Source organism: Drosophila kikkawai, chromosome 3R, assembly GCF_030179895.1.
Source record: "Drosophila kikkawai strain 14028-0561.14 chromosome 3R, DkikHiC1v2, whole genome shotgun sequence".
Classification (NCBI taxonomy): domain Eukaryota; kingdom Metazoa; phylum Arthropoda; class Insecta; order Diptera; family Drosophilidae; genus Drosophila; species Drosophila kikkawai.
In genome coordinates this window covers 5,422,157-5,441,466 of record NC_091731.1, presented here as the reverse complement: position 1 = coordinate 5,441,466, position 19,310 = coordinate 5,422,157, and the positions used below count along the sequence as shown (strand labels likewise).

General features: G+C 43.2%; 1 protein-coding gene across 1 annotated transcript; it reads right to left on the bottom strand.

The window, feature by feature from the left end:
• Positions 1-1,840: 1,840 nt before the first annotated feature.
• Positions 1,841-5,074, bottom strand: LOC121502108 (uncharacterized). Its single transcript, XM_070286201.1, has 3 exons — positions 3,605-5,074; positions 2,756-3,358; positions 1,841-2,362 (listed from the first exon to the last, which is right to left on the bottom strand). Exons 1-3 carry the CDS (start codon positions 5,072-5,074, stop codon positions 1,841-1,843), a joined length of 2,595 nt encoding a protein of 864 aa, XP_070142302.1.
• Positions 5,075-19,310: the final 14,236 nt, after the last annotated feature.

The following is a 19,310-nucleotide window of genomic DNA, read 5'->3' as shown; positions in this document are numbered from 1 at the left end:
GAACAGGTTATATAGATAAAACGACCTGGAAATGATAATATATTAAAATATATATACATTAGTCGGCACAATTATTTGGAGAAAATGATATGCATGCCAAATTTTATGCATTTTACTGTTACCGTTCACTTTCTGCTAATTGAAATGCATGCAGACATCGAATTTTAACGTGGCATAAGTATTTTGACAAACCTATTGAGGACATTTTCTGAGGGAGTTGAGTGCGTGAACTCAAAGAACGCTTTGTTATTTAATAATTTAATTATTTAAAAATAAAAACAAAAACTAAGAATTGTTAAAATTTATCTAAATTATGTGTAGAAAGAGCAACATTAATTTGTTTATTAAGTCTTTAATAGTAGTAAAATTTAACGAAGAAATTTAAGTAGAAGAAATTGCAAATGAGTTCAATGTGTTGCGTCAAACTGTTGATTATCAAATTTACAAGTTCAAAAAACAAAATGACGTAAAGAACTTGAAAACAACAAGCCCCAAGCGCAAAACAACTCTCAATGAAGATAGAATTTCCCTATTGGAAATAAAGAAAAATATTTTCTGAAGCCTACTTCCGATGCAAATCAGTGGAATTACACCGCATATGATCTTAAAAGTGAGTGAAAAACAGTAAGTGGAACCAGTGTCCGTCGACGCATAAGGGAACAGGACCTTCAGATACTAAGAGCTAAGGATATGCCACATATTCCAAAGGCAAATAAGCTTAAAGGGTGGAAAAAGCAGAAAAAGTTCTGGAGAGGTGATTCATAACAAAGTCTTTATATTTTAAAATAACAAAGGCCGAAAAAGTGCCAAAAGTGACCAAAGGTGAGCCATGGAGACGGCTTTGTCACGCTATAGATATGCGTTGCCTATAGTGGGCATCTAGACCACTGGTTTTTGGTTCCCACTACCATTTTAATGAACCAAGGATAAGAATTTAAGGCTCTGAATTCTAAGCCTATCCCTTGCTATCTCTGGAAAGAAAGGCTAAACAATTATCATCATTTATTCTGCAACAGAATAATGCACCATGCCACAAAACCCATATGGTTATCAGTTGTTTAAAGGATTTTGGCGTTACCATCTTGAACTGGCTGTTCCAAAGTCTAAACTTTAATATTATTAGGATCATCTGGCCTCTTTTAAAACTCAAAATAAAGAATTCGTTGAAAAAAAGCAAAAGGGAGACCACATCTTAGGTAATTTCCCTTCGGAAAGAGATATCCTTAAAGATCCTTCAATATTTGGTAAATCCAAGGCCGAGACGACTTAAAAAGTATTTGTCAAAATACCTATGCCACGTTAAAATTCGATGTCTGCATGCATTTCTATTAGCAGAAAGTGAACGGTAAGGGTGATATGCATAAAATTTGGCATGTATAGAGCTAACTATATGTTCTTTATGTAACGCATAATTTTATTACCGTTATATGAAGACTTTGAGCAGGACTGTGCTCAATAATCATACCAATGTTTTGTCAAAATAATTGTGCCGACTAGTGTAAAAGAAGCAAAGACTAAACTTGTCGTTGCTCATGTGGAGTTGCCTTCAAACGGCTCCCACAGGCGTAGGTCCAATAGGAAAGGGGGTTACTTCAAGGGCCTATGGCCGTGGTTGTAGCGAGCGTGGCTCGGAGCGTTTTATTCTGTGAATATATTAAATTAGTCTTATACATTTTAAACTAACTTAAGCTTACCGCAGTGTGCCCTCCAACAATTCACAAGACAATGAAAAAGCACAATTTAGGCGGCACTCACAGTACCGATATTAGTAGGCCCATACTTCATGGGGCCAAGTTAAGAAATACTAGAATTTCCTTCCAACACTTATTCTACCTATCGATTACAATGTTCGGCCGTCGACATCCCCGACCCCGTGAAGAACCGCTTTACTCAAATCCAGAACTGCAAGTTTCGAGACAGGCCGCAACATTGTCCGAGATAGTCCGTTGTCGTTCACGCGCATTCTGGCGCGTCTGACGACTCCATCAGCTCCGCTGTAGACCTCCTCCACGATGCCCTTGCGCCACTCTCGTCTGGGCAAGGCAGGATCGCAGACGAAGACCATATCGCCCTGGCGGATGGGCTCCCTTCTCCGGCACCACTTCTCGCGGCGCACAAGCGTAGGCAGGTACTCCAGGACCCACCTCCTCCAAAAACGGTCTCGCAGCATGCGAGCAATCCTCCGCTGCTTTTGCGTAGAACCCTCCTTAGGCAGCTCCGCATCCAAACTAGATGTATTCGGCAGGTTAGCTGCTCCCTTGAGCAGGTCGTTTGGCGTGAACGGCGCCTCCTGGTCCGCATCCACCGGCAAGTGGGTGAGCGTACGCGAGTTGACCACATTCTCCGCCTCGATCAGTAGACTCTCCAACACATGATCCTTTGGCGCGACTTCCTTCAATGTATGGCGCAGCACTCACTTGACGCACTGCACCATCCGCTCCCGTACTCCGCCCTCAGACGGGTTCGATGGGCAATTAAACCCCCATTCAATGCTCCTGCTGGATAACTCACTCTGTATCCTCTCCGTCTCGAACACGTCTCCAAATCGTCTGGCCTCCCTGTCAGCTCCCACGCAGTTCTTGCCGTTGTCACTCCGCAGCCTATCTACTGGTCCTCTACGTCAGACGAAGTTCCTGATCGCTATTATGCAGGAATCCGTCGACAGGTCATGCGCCAGCTCCAAATGAATCGCCCTTGTCGTCAAACACGTGAACAAGGCGACCCAACACTTCTCTCTGTGACGGGCAACAGTCACCAGCAGTGGTCCAAAGTAGTCCAATCCAGTATACTTGAATGGCCATCCACCCACTTCCAATCGATCCTCTGGAAGGGGTGCCATTATCGGCGGCATCGGCCGCGTCCGTTGCAACTTGCACTCGTTGCACGACGAGATCACCTCCTTTAGCACTCGTCTCATCTTCGTGACCCAGAATCTCGTCCGGATCTGAACAATCATCGCATCCACGTTCTGATGCTTCATCTGGGCGTGAAAGTGTCTCACAACCAACTCCGTAAGACTGTGCCTGTGTGACAGTACCACGGGCCTCCTCGCACTGTACGGCATGCACAGCGCGGCATCAACTCTGCCATAAACTCGCAGAACTCCATGTTCATCCACGTACGGCGCCAGACCTCGAACCTCACTCGAGGTGGCGACTTCCTTTCCGCGTTCCGCCGACCTCATCTCGTCGGGAAACGATTCCAATTGGGCCTGCCTGACCAGCAGGTTCTCCGCGGCCTCACACTCCTTTGCAGTGAGTCCGTATTCCTCGAGCTCGCTTCTCTGTTTGTGGCACCAACGCGCAAACCTCAAGACCCAGGCTGTGGTCCTTACCAGGCGGCTGAAGCTCGAGAATCTCTGGAACGGAATGACAAATTCATTTGTGGCCACCAATACAAACTCACTTGGCATCTCCTCGGCATCAGATGCATCCGGAACACGCTCAGTGCCCTCCTCAGGCACTGACCAGCTGCTCGCTGGCTGCCTCAAAAATGCGGGACCGCTTAACCACCGGGATTCCGGGCTAAGGTCCGCCTTGTTCTGCGACCGCGTCGCATCATCCGCTGCGTTGTCAGCTGTAGGTACTCATCTCCACTGGGAAACCTTCGACGACTTCAAAATCTCCGCCACTCGGTTGCCAACAAACTGCTTGTACCGGCGGTGGGTGCTGCCGATCCATCTCAGTACCGTCTCGCTGATGTCCACACTGTGCTCCTCCTTGACAGTGTTGATCAATCTGGTTCCAAGAACCGCTGCCTGCAGCTCCAGCCGTGGGATTGACATCGTTCTCATAGGCGCGCACTTCGTCTTTGCGCACACGAAACTAGCCAGCACGTTGCCATCCTCGTACATGACCCTCCAATAGGCCACCGCCGCGAATGCGGATTGACTCGCATCCACGAACACGTGCAACTTTATGGTCCGAACTGCTCCGCGCCCAAAATAGTGGCGAGGACATCGGAACTGTCCCACGGCGTCCATCTGCCTGCGCCAGGCAGCAAAGGATCTGCCAATCTCCTCCGGTAGTGGTTCGTCCCACTGGATTTTCTGCCTCCATATCTCTCGCAGCAACAGCTTCGCTGTAATCATCAGGCAACACAGGAATCCTAATGGGTCGAACGTTGACATCAGCAGGCTCGAATACTCCCTCTTTGTAGGGACACGATCTCCACTTAGAACGCTCTCTGGCACTCGATGATACTTCACGTTGAATCTGAAGTCATCCGTTGCTACCTGCCAGCGCATTCCAAGGATCTTCTGTTCAGCCTCACCCCATCCGACGCTCTTGACTCGTCCAGGTGGTCCCAACGCCGCTTCCACGATGGGTGAGCTGGATGAAAACTGGCATAGTTCGAAACCAGCCTCCGCATGTATCTCCTTCACTCGGGTAGATACCTCAATAGCCTCGCTCTCTGTAGCGAAACTGTCCACATAGTCATCGACATAATGGTGGTCGATGATGGCCTTGACTGCCCTCGGATCTGAATCCCGAAACTTCAGGGCATTCAGCGTCTTTACGTAATGCGCAGTGCTTGGCGAGCAGGCTGCTCTAAACGTCATTACGTTCATCTCGTACACATCCGGGTCTCGATCGTCGTTGCTATCTCTCCAAAGGAATCGTTGGGAACATCGATCCTCGGGTCGGATCAGCACTTGGTGGAACATCTCCTTGATGTCACCGCAGACTCCGACTGCTCCTTCCCTGAAATGGAAGAGTAGTCCCGTCTGGTAACGACGCCCCACTTTCACCGTGGTGTCTTCGAGGATCCTTTGTGCCCGCGCGTCATCGCTGGCTGCGACCTGTGGTGCGAGCTTCACACCAAAGCTTTCCATCTCGAAGTAGTCCTCCACCATCTTTTCCATCGTATCTTCCATTGACACGGCTAGAAGGCAGGACCTCGGTGACGGCGTAGTCGATTGTCCACTCACCGGCCCAAACACAACCCATCCAAGCTCGGTTGCGGCCGCATACGGTCCCTCTCTGGCAAACCGCCTCGTCCTAAGTGGCAATCCCAAATGTCCATGGTCCAATCCGATGAGCAACTTCGGCACCACGTTGCCGTAGGGCTTCATCGGCAGACGCGCATCCTTATGCACGAGTTACCACCTCGGCATATATCCTCGGCGGTCCCCCGCCGAAACCCCTTCGGCAGTCCGCCACTTAGGCCGCCTCAGCGCATTTCAACGGCGGCCCCACCAACACCCCTTCAATGGATAAACAACGTAAATACAGACAATGTATTGGGCAACTAAAATTGCCATCTAAACGTAAACATCGGGGCCACTGCGGAACCCGAGCCCCACTTATACATCCGCTCCAATTGCTACTCCATCCCGCTAGGTCAGCACATTTATGTATCAACATTTTAGGTTTGAATAAGAATTAAAATAAACAAAGCAGACACTCTGATTTTTGATTCCGAACGATAAACTTCAAGCATGTTGTACTCTCTGGTTGGAAATTTACTGGAACACCCTTTACAAGGCTATTCATATTGTTAGCTGGCGCAGTCAATAGCTTTCGTCTACGAACGGATTCAACCAAGGACAGGAAGGATCTGAGACGGCGGAAGGAAGCATAAGGAAGGACAGATGTTCTGGATTATACTAGACATTATTATGTAAGAGAGTGAGTAGAGTGAAGTGGGTGACATGGAGTGAAAAATAAGTTAAATCAAAGATAAAGATTATACAACAAGAAGCAAATGAATAATTGATGGAATATGGCCAAGAAATGTTATAAACCAGTGGAAATAATAAAATAAATAAATTAATTAATAAAGAGGAATGACAGAAGTGGAATTAAAGAATAATTAATAAAAGAAAAGTACGAGAAGAATGTGAAGAATTTAGTTAGAAGTGCAGGTTGAAGTTAAATCAAATGACAGTGGCCAGACGTCGGTTCGATCGTGGTGACGGACGGTTCGGGGTTGAGTCGAGCAGTTCGATCGATAAGCGATTGTCGCCAAGAGCGGCAACGGTTACGGGTCGATAGCTCGATGTGCACCGGGCGGTTGGTCGAGCGAACGAACTTCGACGGGTGACGACAGACGGTTGTGTTGCAGGTAGCTCGACGTCGGAACGGGTGGCTCGGTCGAGCAAGGTTGTACACAGAAGTAGCAGAAGGTTGGTTTGACGTCACCGTGTTGGTTCGGTCGAGGTGCTCGTTCGTCTTCGTCGGTAGTCGGACGGTTGTAGACGCTTCGGGTCGAGGGTGCAACGGAGGCCAACAAGTTCGAAGCAAGAGATGGTACAGAAGCCAGTGGTGCGAACGGTTCGATCGCACGGCAGACCGTCTGTACAGTGGGCTCCAAGTGAGGGGCCGGAAGATAAGGAATATGTAGACAATTTTCCTATTCGCATGTATTAGGCGGTGCACTGTAGTACACAGGGCAGCTGCTTAGCATGAAAATAGGGCGATTCAGAGAATTAAATATAATCGTCTAGTAGACTTTCATTTGTATTAGGCGGTGAACTGTATGGCACAGGGCGTCCGCTTAGCAAGGGAAGTACTAATTAAACAAATTAATAATTAAATAAATTAAGGAATAAATAAAAGCAAATAATTAAATAAATATAGGTCGACGATTAGACTTTCAGTTGTATTAGGCGGTGAACTGTATGGCACAGGGCGTCCGCTTAGCAAGGGAAGTACTAATTAAGAATAAGAATAATAATGAATAAATAAATGTTAAAGTAAATAAAGGTCAGAGCTATTAACATGTATTAGGCGGCGCACTGTATCGTACAGAGCGGCCGTTTAGCATGGGGATGGCTCGGAAATAAGTGAGGAATAAATAATAAATTATCAGAACACAGGTACCAATTAGTAATGACTGTCCGCAATTGGTTGTGAAGCTGTATCGCACAGCTGATCGACTAGCTTCAGCATACCCGGTAACAACAATTTAATCTATGCAATAAAGTACGATAGAAAAAAAAAAATTAAAATAAAAAATAAAAAATAAATAAATAAATAAATAAGAGAAAAATTACTCCTTTTTAAATAATTACAGAGCTCCAAGTCACCTCACGGAAACTCGTTGAACTACGATACACTACCAACAGAAGATAACCTACACAACTGAAAACACTAAAATAAGCACACTACTAATTTAAGAAACAAACATACAAAGTAAGAAGTAAGCATACGTTAAGTAGAGGTAGATAATCCCGAAGCAGGAATTCAGAAACTATTGACAGAAGAAGGTAGGCCTTCAGCAATGGCAACAAGCGTACTAGAAGCTATCAAGGTAATAGACCTGGTAGAAATTATTCCGAAGTATGAAGGAGAGGCAGGAAAGCTAGATGGTTTTATAGGAGCGGTAGAACAGGTGCTAGGCCTTATAAAAGGAGAGGAAAGGTCAAACATAGGAGTAATCGCACTTAGATCGGTGAGGAGTAAGATCACAGGGCCAGCGGATAGAGTCCTTGACTTGGACGAGTCTGAGTTAAATTGGGATCAAATTAAGAAAATATTGATAACCCATTTTAAAGATAAGAGGTCTGAGCAGGATTTGATTATGGAATTGACCCATATTAAAGAAAAGAAACTAGAACTGGAAGCGCTATATACAAAAGTAATGACACTGAAGAAAACCTTAGTGAGTCTGTCTAAATCCAATGAGCAGGGCATATTGTTGAGAAGCGAGAAGACCAAATGGTATGAAGAAATGGCTTTAAACGCCTTCGTTTCAGCCTTGAAGGGACCGATAGGAGTGACTATCAGGAACATGGGGGTACCCAATATAGCTAAGGCATACGAGATTGCTTGTAGAGAGAAGAACCTGGGCACTCTACAAGAGGCTCAGGAGGAGGCAAGAGGCCAAGGGCTGGCGGAGGAACAGGATAAAGAGAGTAAGGAAATTCCGAAGCAAGAGCTAGATAAACAAGACAAAAACCAGGTATGAATGGTTGGCCGTATCCAATGATGGGTAACCCATTCAGAGCAGACGGTAATAACCAAGGAGAAACTACTAATTACCAGAGACCATATCGCAATTATCATAACAAAAATAACAAGTGGGGTTATGGGCAAAATAATCGAGGCAGACAGTGGTATGGAAATAATAATTATAATAACTACAAGCCTAGGGAAGGCCAGCTAGCCATCCAGGCGGGTGGAGATGCTGAAGGTAGTGGCCAATCGAGAATGTCTAGGAATTCAAACTATTCGGAACAATCTTATAATTCCAATAACTCAAGGTAGTCGAACAACTCGACCAACTCCAGACGGTCATACAATTCGACGATAATTCGGAGAGAGGCGGAAATCGACCATCGACAAGCGGTCAATTGCATAATATCCAGGAGGATGAGGCAAATTTTTCGCAATCAGCCTCGAACAACCAACGGGATATTTAGGAGCTAGGAGAGGCCACTCCTCCCTACCGTATGTAATGATCAAAATGACTCCGCAAAAGACAATAAAACTACTAGTTGATACAGGATCCACTTACTCATTCATTCCTCCTGAATTGGCTCAATCACAATATGTAAAACAACTCCAAGACCCAATAGCCATTAAGACGATTACCATATCCCACACGATTTTACAAGAAGCACATATACCAATGTTTAAGGAATTCGGGGGGACAGGAAAAATGAGATTACTGCTCTTTAAATTCCACCAATTCTTTGAAGGGTTAGTTGGTATAGATTTGTTACAACAACTAAAAGTCGTGATTGATATTGAGAAAGGCTGGTTCCGCACGACGGACACCGAGTTACAGATACACTTCGCTAAATTTAGACCCAGCGAGGTCCATTCAATAGAAGCAGGGACAAAGGCAGTTATTCCTATTCCGGTACAAGTACCTGATGGGAACTTCCTGTTAGCCAAAACAATAGTAAAAGAGGATTTGATCATTTCAGAAGGAATTTATAGGGCAGTGGCTGGAAGGAGCCTGGTTGAAATAACAAATTATGCTGAGGAAGACCAGGAATTATTTTTGGAAGAGCCGTTGGAAGGTGTCGAGTTCGAAATCGACCAACATTTCGAACTCAACAATATTGAGGAGACAGATAAAGGAGTTAGGAGAATACCATTTGAGAAGATCAGAACGGAGCACTTAAATAGTTAAGAGCTTAAAGAGCTTCAACGAATTTGTAAAAAATATCCCAAAGTGTTCCACCAAGAGGGAGATCACCTATCATTCACTAATGCGGTCAAACACCAAATTAGAACGAATGACGACATACCGGTGTATGCAAGACCGTACAGGTATGCATTCCAAGAAAGGCAGGAGGTGAGAAGACAGCTAGAGAAGCTGTTAGAGCACAGAAACATTAGACCTAGCCATTCTCCTTGGAGTGCGCCGGTTTGGTTGGTGCCCAAGAAAAAAGATGGCTCTGGGGAAAGGAAATGGAGAATGGTAGTGGACTATAGGAAACTGAATGAGAAAGTCATTAAAGACAGGTATCCTCTTCCGTTAATCAACGAGATAACCTAGGGAGAGCTAAGTACTTCTCAACTTTAGATTTGGCGAGTGGATACCACCAGATCGAGGTGAAGGGGGAAGACATCCCGAAAACTGCCTTTTCGGCAGAAGGGGGACACTTTGAGTACGTCCGAATGCCGTTCGGGCTGAATAACGCCCCAGCAACCTCTTAAAGGTTGATGAATAATATTTTCGGAGAATTACTAGGAAAATGTTGTCTCATATGATGACATTATGGTATACTCGACATCCCTGCAAGAGCACATAACGGATTTGGAGAAAGTCTTCAAGAAACTTACGGAAGCGAACTTCAAATTGCAACTGGACAAAGCAGAATTTTTAAGGAAAGAGGTGGAGTATCTGGGACACGTAGTAACCCAACAGGGGATTAGACCGAACCCAGGGAATATCGAAGCAATAAAAAGATTTGAGATTCCCAAAACCAGGAAACAAATAAAATCATTCCTAGGGTTGTTAGGGTACTATAGGAAGTTCATAAGAGATTTTGCGGCTATTACAAAGCCATTGACGAGACAGTTGAAAGGGAAAAAGGCCGTGCATATAGACCAGGAATTCTGTGACGCATTTGAGGTATGCAAGATCTTACTGTGCAATGATCCCATCCTTCAATTTCCTGACTTTGAAAAACCTTTTATCCTCACCACAGATGCGAGTAATTATGCAATTGGCGCTGTCTTATCCCAGGGAAACTTGAGAACGGACAGACCAATAGCATACGCTAGCAGAACTCTGTCAGGATCGGAAGTGAATTATGTCACGATTGAAAAGGAAATGCTCGCCATTATTTGGGCAATGAAGCATTTTAGGCATTATGTGTTCGGCACAAAGTTCAAAATAGTCACCGACCATAGGCCATTAACATGGTTAATGAGCGTCAAGGAACCCGATTCCAAACTTGTGAGATGGAGACTCCAAATGCTGGAGTATGATTACGAGATTGTATACAAGATGGGTTCGCTGAACGTAGTTTCCGACGCATTGAGCAGGATCCAGCCTGAGCTCAATGCGTTGGAGGATGCCTCCGAGATGGCGACCGTTGGGGAGACAATTCATTCCGCTGGAGAAGATCTCCAATTGGGATTCCTAATATCGGGAAAGCCACTAAACGAGTATAACATACAGGTGGTCGTACAGGAAGGTAGAGAAGCGGGGATTCAGAAACAAATTCCGTTCAGGAATAAGTTGAGAATAATTTGGACGGATAATAATTTCGACGATGAGACAGTTGGTCGAAGGCTAAAAGAAATCCTGAAACCAAAAAGAACGCTAGCACTCCTGATTCCAGACAACTTAGGGATAACAATCCAAAATGCATGTTGTAAATATTTCGCTTACAGCAAGTTGTATAGGGCAATAAGATGTACTGTTTTGTTGCCGGATATAACGGAAAAGAGGGAACAGGAGCAGGTTATCAAAGACTATCATGAAAGATCAAACCACAGGGGAATAGACGAAACCTTAGCATACCTGAATAAGAAGGTGTTCTTCGTCCATATGAAACAAGCAATTACCCAGACAATAAATAACTGCGATAGTTGACAAACACAGAAGTACGATAGGAGACCATATAAGATCAAATACAGCCTTACAGGGACACCTGGGAGGCCTATGGAAATAGTGCATATTGACTTGTACTTTGTGAACAAGAAAAATGTACTAACCATTATTGATAGGTTCTCGAGGTACGCTTGGGGATTAACGATCCCAGCAAAGGAGAGCGTTAAGGCAGTAAAGAGTTTCATGGCCCTATTCGGGGTGCCTAAAAAGATAGTCTGTGACCAAAGGGTGCAATTATCTTCCAACTTGTTCTAGGACTTTTGTAGGCAGTATGATCGTCGAGTAATTCTACAGTCGAAAGACTGCATTCGACGATTACAGAGATTTATAGACTAATAAATGAGACAAGGAAGAAAAAGAAGTTGGAAATCAGACATGAAGAAGTCCTAGATGAGGCATTCATAACTTAAAATAATGCCATTCACTCAGCAACGAAATTAACGAAACAGGAGTTGTTTACAGGGAGAACGCATAACTTCCTAAATAACGTGTCCTTTAACAGTGAACACGATTATTTACAGAAGATTAATGCATTCCAAGCGGAGCTTTATCCAAAAATTAAGGAAAGGGTGCACCAAGAGAAGATCAGGAGAATAGAGGCGGCTAATGCCGACAGACAGAGCCGGGATCCGATACAACCGGGAGATACAATATTTAGGAAGGAAAACAGGAGGGATAAATTAACTCCTCGTTTTTCGAAACACAAGGTGATGGAGGACAACGGTGTCACACTTACATTAACCAAACCCCAGAAAATGCATAAAGAAAAGATTCGAAAACTAACTAAAGCCAATGACCATTGAATAATTACAGGTGGTCAAGGACCATGGCGGCGGAAAGGACCTTCGAGCTCCGGCCGTTAGAAGGAGACGAGCCATTGGCACGAATAAACCCCAGTCCGGCGAGGATAGTACAAACGCACAAAACGTTTGTACACATAGTAAAACTGCAGGAATATAAAGAAGCAATACAACAGCTATAACAAACACTCAGGGAGGTAGTTGATAAGGCAGAAACAAGAGACCTTGTTAGGGTTTTTCAAAATAAACTACATATGATAAAGACCAGATTAGAGGCAATATGCCCCAGGAAAAGGAAAACAAAGGGATTAATCAATGGACTAGGGTCCGTTGTTAAATCCATAACAGGGAACTGGGGAGGACGCAGAAAGGTAAGAACAGGAGATAAGGAAGATGCAGGAAGAAGAAATGAGCTTAAAGGAGAATTTGAATTCGCAAGTACAGGAGCCAAATTCGCGATAATGTTCAAAAACTTGACTAAATATATAAATGATGAACAAAATAGAGTAACGACATTCATTAACAACTATAAGAATGGAATCAGTTTGTGGAAGAAGACAAGAGGATTTATAGGATAGAATATATCGAGAGATTCGCGATAACAATAGATATGCTAGGGTTAAACCTCAACGAGCTAGCTGAAAGCTTACTGTTAGCAAAGATCGGGCTAATTTCAAAATTTATCTATGATAAGCAGGAAACAGCTAGATGTATAAGAGAGTTAGAGGAACAGGGAATGAAGATTTTATCGGAGGAGCATATGTATGAGTTCCTAGAATTAAGAACAATTATGAACAATACGGATATAATATTCTCAGTAAGGCTACCAATGCACAGTGGTTCGGCTTGTATGGAGCTGCGGCCATAATTACTTCTAGATGTGCTATCGCTATGAAACTTTCACAAAAAATCTAAAAAAATGGTTTAAGTATATCCACAAAAAATTGGCCATATTGCTCATCTATATCATATAGCTGCCATAGGAACTGTTCACGCCAGAAAGGCGCTCAATTTCGGGAGGCAGTGTGATCCCGAACGCTCTCCTTTTCTCTCCCTCTTCCTCTGGACTTCCAGTCCAAAGAGCTTCAAATCCGCTCTCCCTAGCTATAGTTTCTTTTGTATAATCAGTACCAATTTACCTACGACTAAATAAACATCGACGCACGTCGCGTAAAACCCCGACAAGTTCTACGTGTTATTATTTATCCGAGTGCATTTCAGACTTAAAGCCGCCCCCCTACAACATTTGGTCGCCCGAGAACACTTCCGTACATATACTCAGAAGTAGAAGTATATGCTCGAAGGACCACAAATGTTGTAGGGGGGCGGCTTTAAGTCTGAAATGCACTCGGATAAATAATAACACGTAGAACTTGTCGGGGTTTTACGCGACGTGCGTCGATGTTTATTTAGTCGTAGGTAAATTGGTACTGATTATACAAAAGAAACTATAGCTAGGGAGAGCGGATTTGAAGCTCTTTGGACTGGAAGTCCAGAGGAAGAGGGAGAGAAAAGGAGAGCGTTCGGGATCACACTGCCTCCCGAAATTGAGCGCCTTTCTGGCGTGAACAGGAACAATCTGTTAAAAATCAACATTTAGTATGAAAAACTTTTTTGTTTTTCAAAATATCTTAACCAATTTTACAGATTATATGTTTGGTACAGGTTTATATATTCCTACCAACTTTGGTTAAAATCAGATCTCTATATCTTATAGTTCCCATACAAAATTTTTATTAAATTATTTTTTTTCCAAGACCTAACTTTAATTTTTTAATTTTTGATCTCTTAATGAGAACGTTGGTAAAATATAAGTGCCCAAAAGTAAAAAAAAAGATATTCACTTATATATTGTGTATTTAATTTGTCCAACAACAAACGTACACGCTTAACGGGGGGTAAGGTTAATTCGGTACAAAACTGCCTACTTTTCAAAAAAATGTTGTGACGAAACGGCTAAAATTAGCGTATTGAATTAAATACCAAATAATAACACAACATATAAACAATTTTTTTTTTTTTAATTTTTGTTTTAAAAAATATTTACATGCTTACGAGTAATAGCGAATCTCCTAAGTCCCCACAAAAAAAGTTTGTTTTCGGTGTACATCCTATCGTAACTGTCCACAATAACATCCGATATTAAAAAAATTTATTGCATTCACTAAAGGGTACATTCCCCGAGGTACTCAGGTGACGTTTTTATTTTTAACATTTTTTCCCGATTTTTTATCACAACCCGGATTATTGGCACTGGCAAAATTTGACCTTGAAAAAATAAGAAGTCGTGTTAGCATATTAACGATTACAAATACATCCGCAACATTCCGCACCTAACTTTTAACGATTTAAAATCTTAAAACTCTGATAAATATAAAAAAAAAATCCTTATTTGGAATCGTGTGGGATCACAACTAAAACTTTAGGTAAACAAATTTGAGACACACAAAACAGGTACAAAAAAAAAGTTTCACATATCAAGTTAGATTTTATTAATTTTATATCAAGTTAGTATAAATTAATTTCATAAAGTAAAATAAATACCTTGAGCTTCAAAATCCATTTTAAATAATATAAATTTATCAACTTGAACAGTTACCAGTCAAATTTAAAGTGCGCTTTTGCTTCGAAATATTTCACCACAGCTCCGATGCGCTGTTGAAATGAACACGTTTTCATGCTTTTGATTCTATTTTTAGAATGTACCGTTGGGTTTCCGGCGAAAACCGGTTTGCAAATTGGTAGATTGGACATTTTAGAGACAAACTGTGTAAATTTAATTGAAATATTTTCAAATCGTTTTTTTGATTTTTGGCCTCTGACGGAACCACTGTGCAATGTTCAAAAAAGGAGAATATTACTTGCAAAGAATGGTACCGTTACCAATAAACAAAACAGAATTTGTAATTGCACCGGAATATAAAGTAAACAATGAATAAGAAATGTACTATTATAGAGGTAAATGTCAGAAGATAAGGAATTTGTATATTTGTAAGAATGATAGAATCGTAAAACAAGCTAACGAAGAATGTCTTAGAAGTCTGATCAGCGGGACGAGGGATGCCGGACTCGTGGCCAGGATCTTTGAGCCGGAGAAAGGCTTCATCGCGATTTTCAACGGAGGAAACGTAAAGGTCCAAACAGACTGTGGACAAGAAAGAACCCTGATCACTTTCAGTGAATGCAAAGTAATGGTGAACAACGTCCAATACGAGACGATGGAGAAAATGGGTACAGCAAAACTAATGCTGAAGATACCGCAAATTCCAAATATGAGAAGGAACAGGACAACTAAGGAATTAGGTACAGTGGCTCCACAAGATGATTGCTAGTCGTTAGTAATGGCGGTCCACTCCAATATGGCAGCTGCGTGCAGGCCGCACTGCTCGCACCGACACAGTTATGTGGGACAGGCCCGACCCCGTTAGTTGGGGCCTCACCGTTAGATGTGGCTACTGGCGGCCCGCCCCAAGATGGCGACGCTCCATTGTCGGCATTTGCGCTTGGGCCAACTGCGATTGGCGCGCGGTTGGCGGTGCTCTCACTGTTCAGGACTTTAACCTGCCTCAGCTCATCCTCCAACGCCGTAATCCTCTCCAGAAGGTACGACGTGAGTGGCTGGCCTTCCCCTGCGTCTCCGTCCGTACCCAGTGTTCGGCGCTGGCTGCGCTCCTCAATGTCGCTGACTGCGACTCCTCTACTGGTACGGGAATGCGCTCCCTGCGCTCCTGCGACTCCGTCCGTACCCGTGTTTGGCGCTGGCTGCGCTCCACTATATCGCTGACTGCGACTCTGCTACTGGGACGGGAATGCGCTCCTGGCAACTCTCTAGCTGGGCATCAAACCCTCCAGCGCAAGTTGCCCTTGCGGACTCCCTAGAACTGCGAATAAAAGGCGTTGTCGTTGCTCATGTGGAGTTGCCTTCAAACGGCTCCCACAAGCGTAGGTCCAAAAGGAAAGCGGGTTACTTCAAGGGCCTATGGTCGTGGCTGTAGCGAGCGTAACTCGGAGCGTTTTATTCTGTGACTATATTAAATTAGCCTAATACATTTTAAACTAACTTAAGCTTACCGCAGTGTGCCCTCCTACAATTCACAAGACAATGAAAAAGCACAATTTAGGCGGCATTCACAGTACCGATATTAGTAGGCCCATACTTCATGGGGCCAAGAGATCCATACAATATCGCATAAATTAAGAAATACTAGAATTTCCTTCCAACACTTATTCTACCTATCGATTACCATGTTCGGCCGTCGACAAAACTAGTATTTAAAACTTTCTCTAATATCTTAACCGACATACATTGCTATTGCGAATTGGGTCGAGTCTCTCGCTCCAGTAATCAGCAGCCAAGTCACTTTTTAGGAACCAGGTAACCCCAGGTTCCACCCAATACATTCAACAACAAATACTTCTCCGAGCTGAGTTTCTAGTCCGATAATAACGTCTCTGAGCTGACTTTCGAGTCCAACAACAACAACTTCTCCGAGCTGACTTTCGAGTCCGACAATATCTTCTCTGGTCTGACTTTCGAGTCCGACAACAACTTCTCTGAGCTGACTTTCGAGTCCAAGAACAACAATCCTCTTTGCTGACTTTCGAGTACAACAACAACAATTATCTGAGCTGACTTTCGATCTCTGGCATTGGAAAAATGTAAAATTTTGAACATATGTCGTAAGCACAAATGTACCATGCCACAATGAAGTCTAGATAAGAAAACTATCAATTACATTGAAAATGTAAAAATTCTAGGAGTCACATTCTACCAAAAAATTAACTTTAAAAAACAATGTCTAATCAAACGGCTGAATTTAATAAAATTTCCTTCTTCCAATTCTGTAGTCTGTGTACATACCAATACACTAATAAACATTACTCGGGCTCTGATGCTATCTAAGATCGACTACGCATTGTCCATATATGGATGGTCCACAAACGACAACATAAAGACTCTATACATCTGTTCCTCGATTCAGAACTTTCAGAGTTTATACGAGCGCAAGTAGCGAACCTACAGATTGGTGGTTTTGCTCAAACTCCGAATAGGAGAATGAACGATAGTTGAGATCAACCAAGGGAAGCTCATTCAGCAGAAACGGTTTACCATGATATTCATCTAAACACTCAGCGCGTCGATAGATCCGGATCTACATTTCAGCCAGAAAAGGTGCCGAGCATCATTTAGAGTTGGCACATCAAGTTTGATGGATTAAAGGACTGGTTACAGACAGAAGAGTTCCTTCGCATACAGGCATTAGCACAGCAAAATTTAAATGGAAATCGTCAGCTTTTCTGTGACCATCTTCATTTATTTTTCGTTCACAAAGCGTGCGAATGGTACTGGAAATTCCACCGTTCGTTTCGTCAGTTTAACAGGATACTATTTTGCAGAGAATTTCGGAATAAGTTCAAGGAGAGTGACTTGGACATGGACATTTGGGAGTTCATAAACAGTAGGCGTCAAGCTGAAAAAGAACCTTTTGAAGACCACCAATTCCAAGTAGAGAAGCTTGTGTCTCGCTTGAGCACTCCGATCTCAGAAGAATCGTTAGTGAGGCTTCTTATACGACAAGCGAAACCTTCACTGCGATATGAACTTATGCATTTGCGAATAGACACGTTAGCTCATCTCAGGGAGGAAGTCCGTACGCACGAACAATTTTGTAGGCAAATGAAAGCTCAACCAGTCAGAGGTGGTTTTCAACAACGATCTTTTGTGTCTCAAATAGAACAAGAGTTTGATGACAGTGAATCAGCTGAAGTTGCAGCTATGCAACGAAAGCAACTTAAGTGTTGGAATTGCGACAAACTTGAACATCGTTTTAATGATTGTCTCGAAGTTCGCACGATCTTTTGCTACGGCTGCGGAGCAAAGAATACGTTCAAGCCCAGGTGTCAAAAGTGCAACCCTTCGGAAAACCACCCGATGGATGCGCCGGTCAAATCTTGCCACACGTCGCATCCGAGGCAGTAAATTCTGATAGTGGCACATAGGCAGAACCTTTAGTAATAATAAACCCAGACGAGTCAAATAACAAACCGGACGAATCTAAACCAATTAATGTCAATCATTACCAGCCATATCATGTGAGAGTAGCGAATTACGCAGCCGCAAGACAGCGAATCTTCGGAGAAGTCAGTTCTTGCTCCTGCATTTGCAAAACAAGACGTTCAACCAAGCGTCTGCGAAGTTTTTGGAAAGAAGTTCGAGGCAATCGCCAAAAACTGATTTCCGCAATCTTTATGAAGTCTGATAATCGTGTTTATACAGATATCAGCATTGACGAGCATAAATACCTAGCTTTATTGGATTCAGGTGCGTCCATAAGTTGCATCGGTGGAACAGCAGCCAAGGAACTAGAACACCATCCTAGAATGCGTAAATGCTCAAGCAGAATTCGAACAGCAAACAACGCGAAATGCACAGAAGTCGGAAGACTCGAGTTAGAAATTGTCTATCGGGAATTTAAGAAGCCGATACAGTTTTTTGTAATTCCGGCGCTTGATCAAGATGTTTATCTTGGCATAGACTTCTGGCGCGATTTTGGATTACTCAGTAAGATTATGGATGATAAAATCTCTATAGCAGAGTTAGACGTAGGTCGAGAAGACGAAACTACTGAGAAACCGGATATTCACGTGCTGTCAGCACAGTAAAAAGCAAGATTAGACTTAGTTATCGACAAATTGCCTTCTTACGAAAGGAATGGTCTTGGTCAAACACATTTGATGGAACATTGTATAGATGTAGCAGAGGCGAAACCAGTTAAGCAGCGTCATTGGCCAATCTCGCCAGCGAAAGAAAGCGCTAGGCGTAATAGAAGAATCCAAAAGTCCATGGAGCAGCAACTGTGTTCTCGTGAGAAAAGGACCTAAAGTTCGCTTATGTCTACATTCTAGGGAAGTGAATAAGCTGACTGTTAAGGATGCATATCCACTACCGCACATAGACGGGATACTTAGTCGTTTACCTCCCGCACGTTTCATCACAGGCGTTGATAGGAAACACGCGTTTTGGCAAATACCTCTCGAGGAGAAGTCCAGACAATATACCGCATTTACGATACCGAACAGGCCACTATACCAATATAGGGTTATGCCTTTTGGGCATAGCAGGTTATCTCCGTGCCGCGAATCTAACGATAAACATAGCCAAGTCAAAGTTCTGCATGACCGAAATCAAATATTTAGGTTTTGTCATTGGTCATGGTGAGCTGAAAGTCGATCCAGAGAAAGTAACTTTTCGGTACCCACTTCGGTCAAACAGTTGCGCAGATTTCTTCGATTAGCCGGTTGGTACCGACGTTTTGTGGACAACTAAATTGTATATATTTTTTTTTGTAGTTTTGGTTTTGTAATGTTTAATTTGGTTTTTAAATAAGAATAGTCGTAGATTTCGTTTCAGTTCATTATACCCTTGCAGGGTATTATAATTTCAGTCAGAAGTTTGCAACGCAGTGAAGGAGACGTTTCCGACCCTATAAA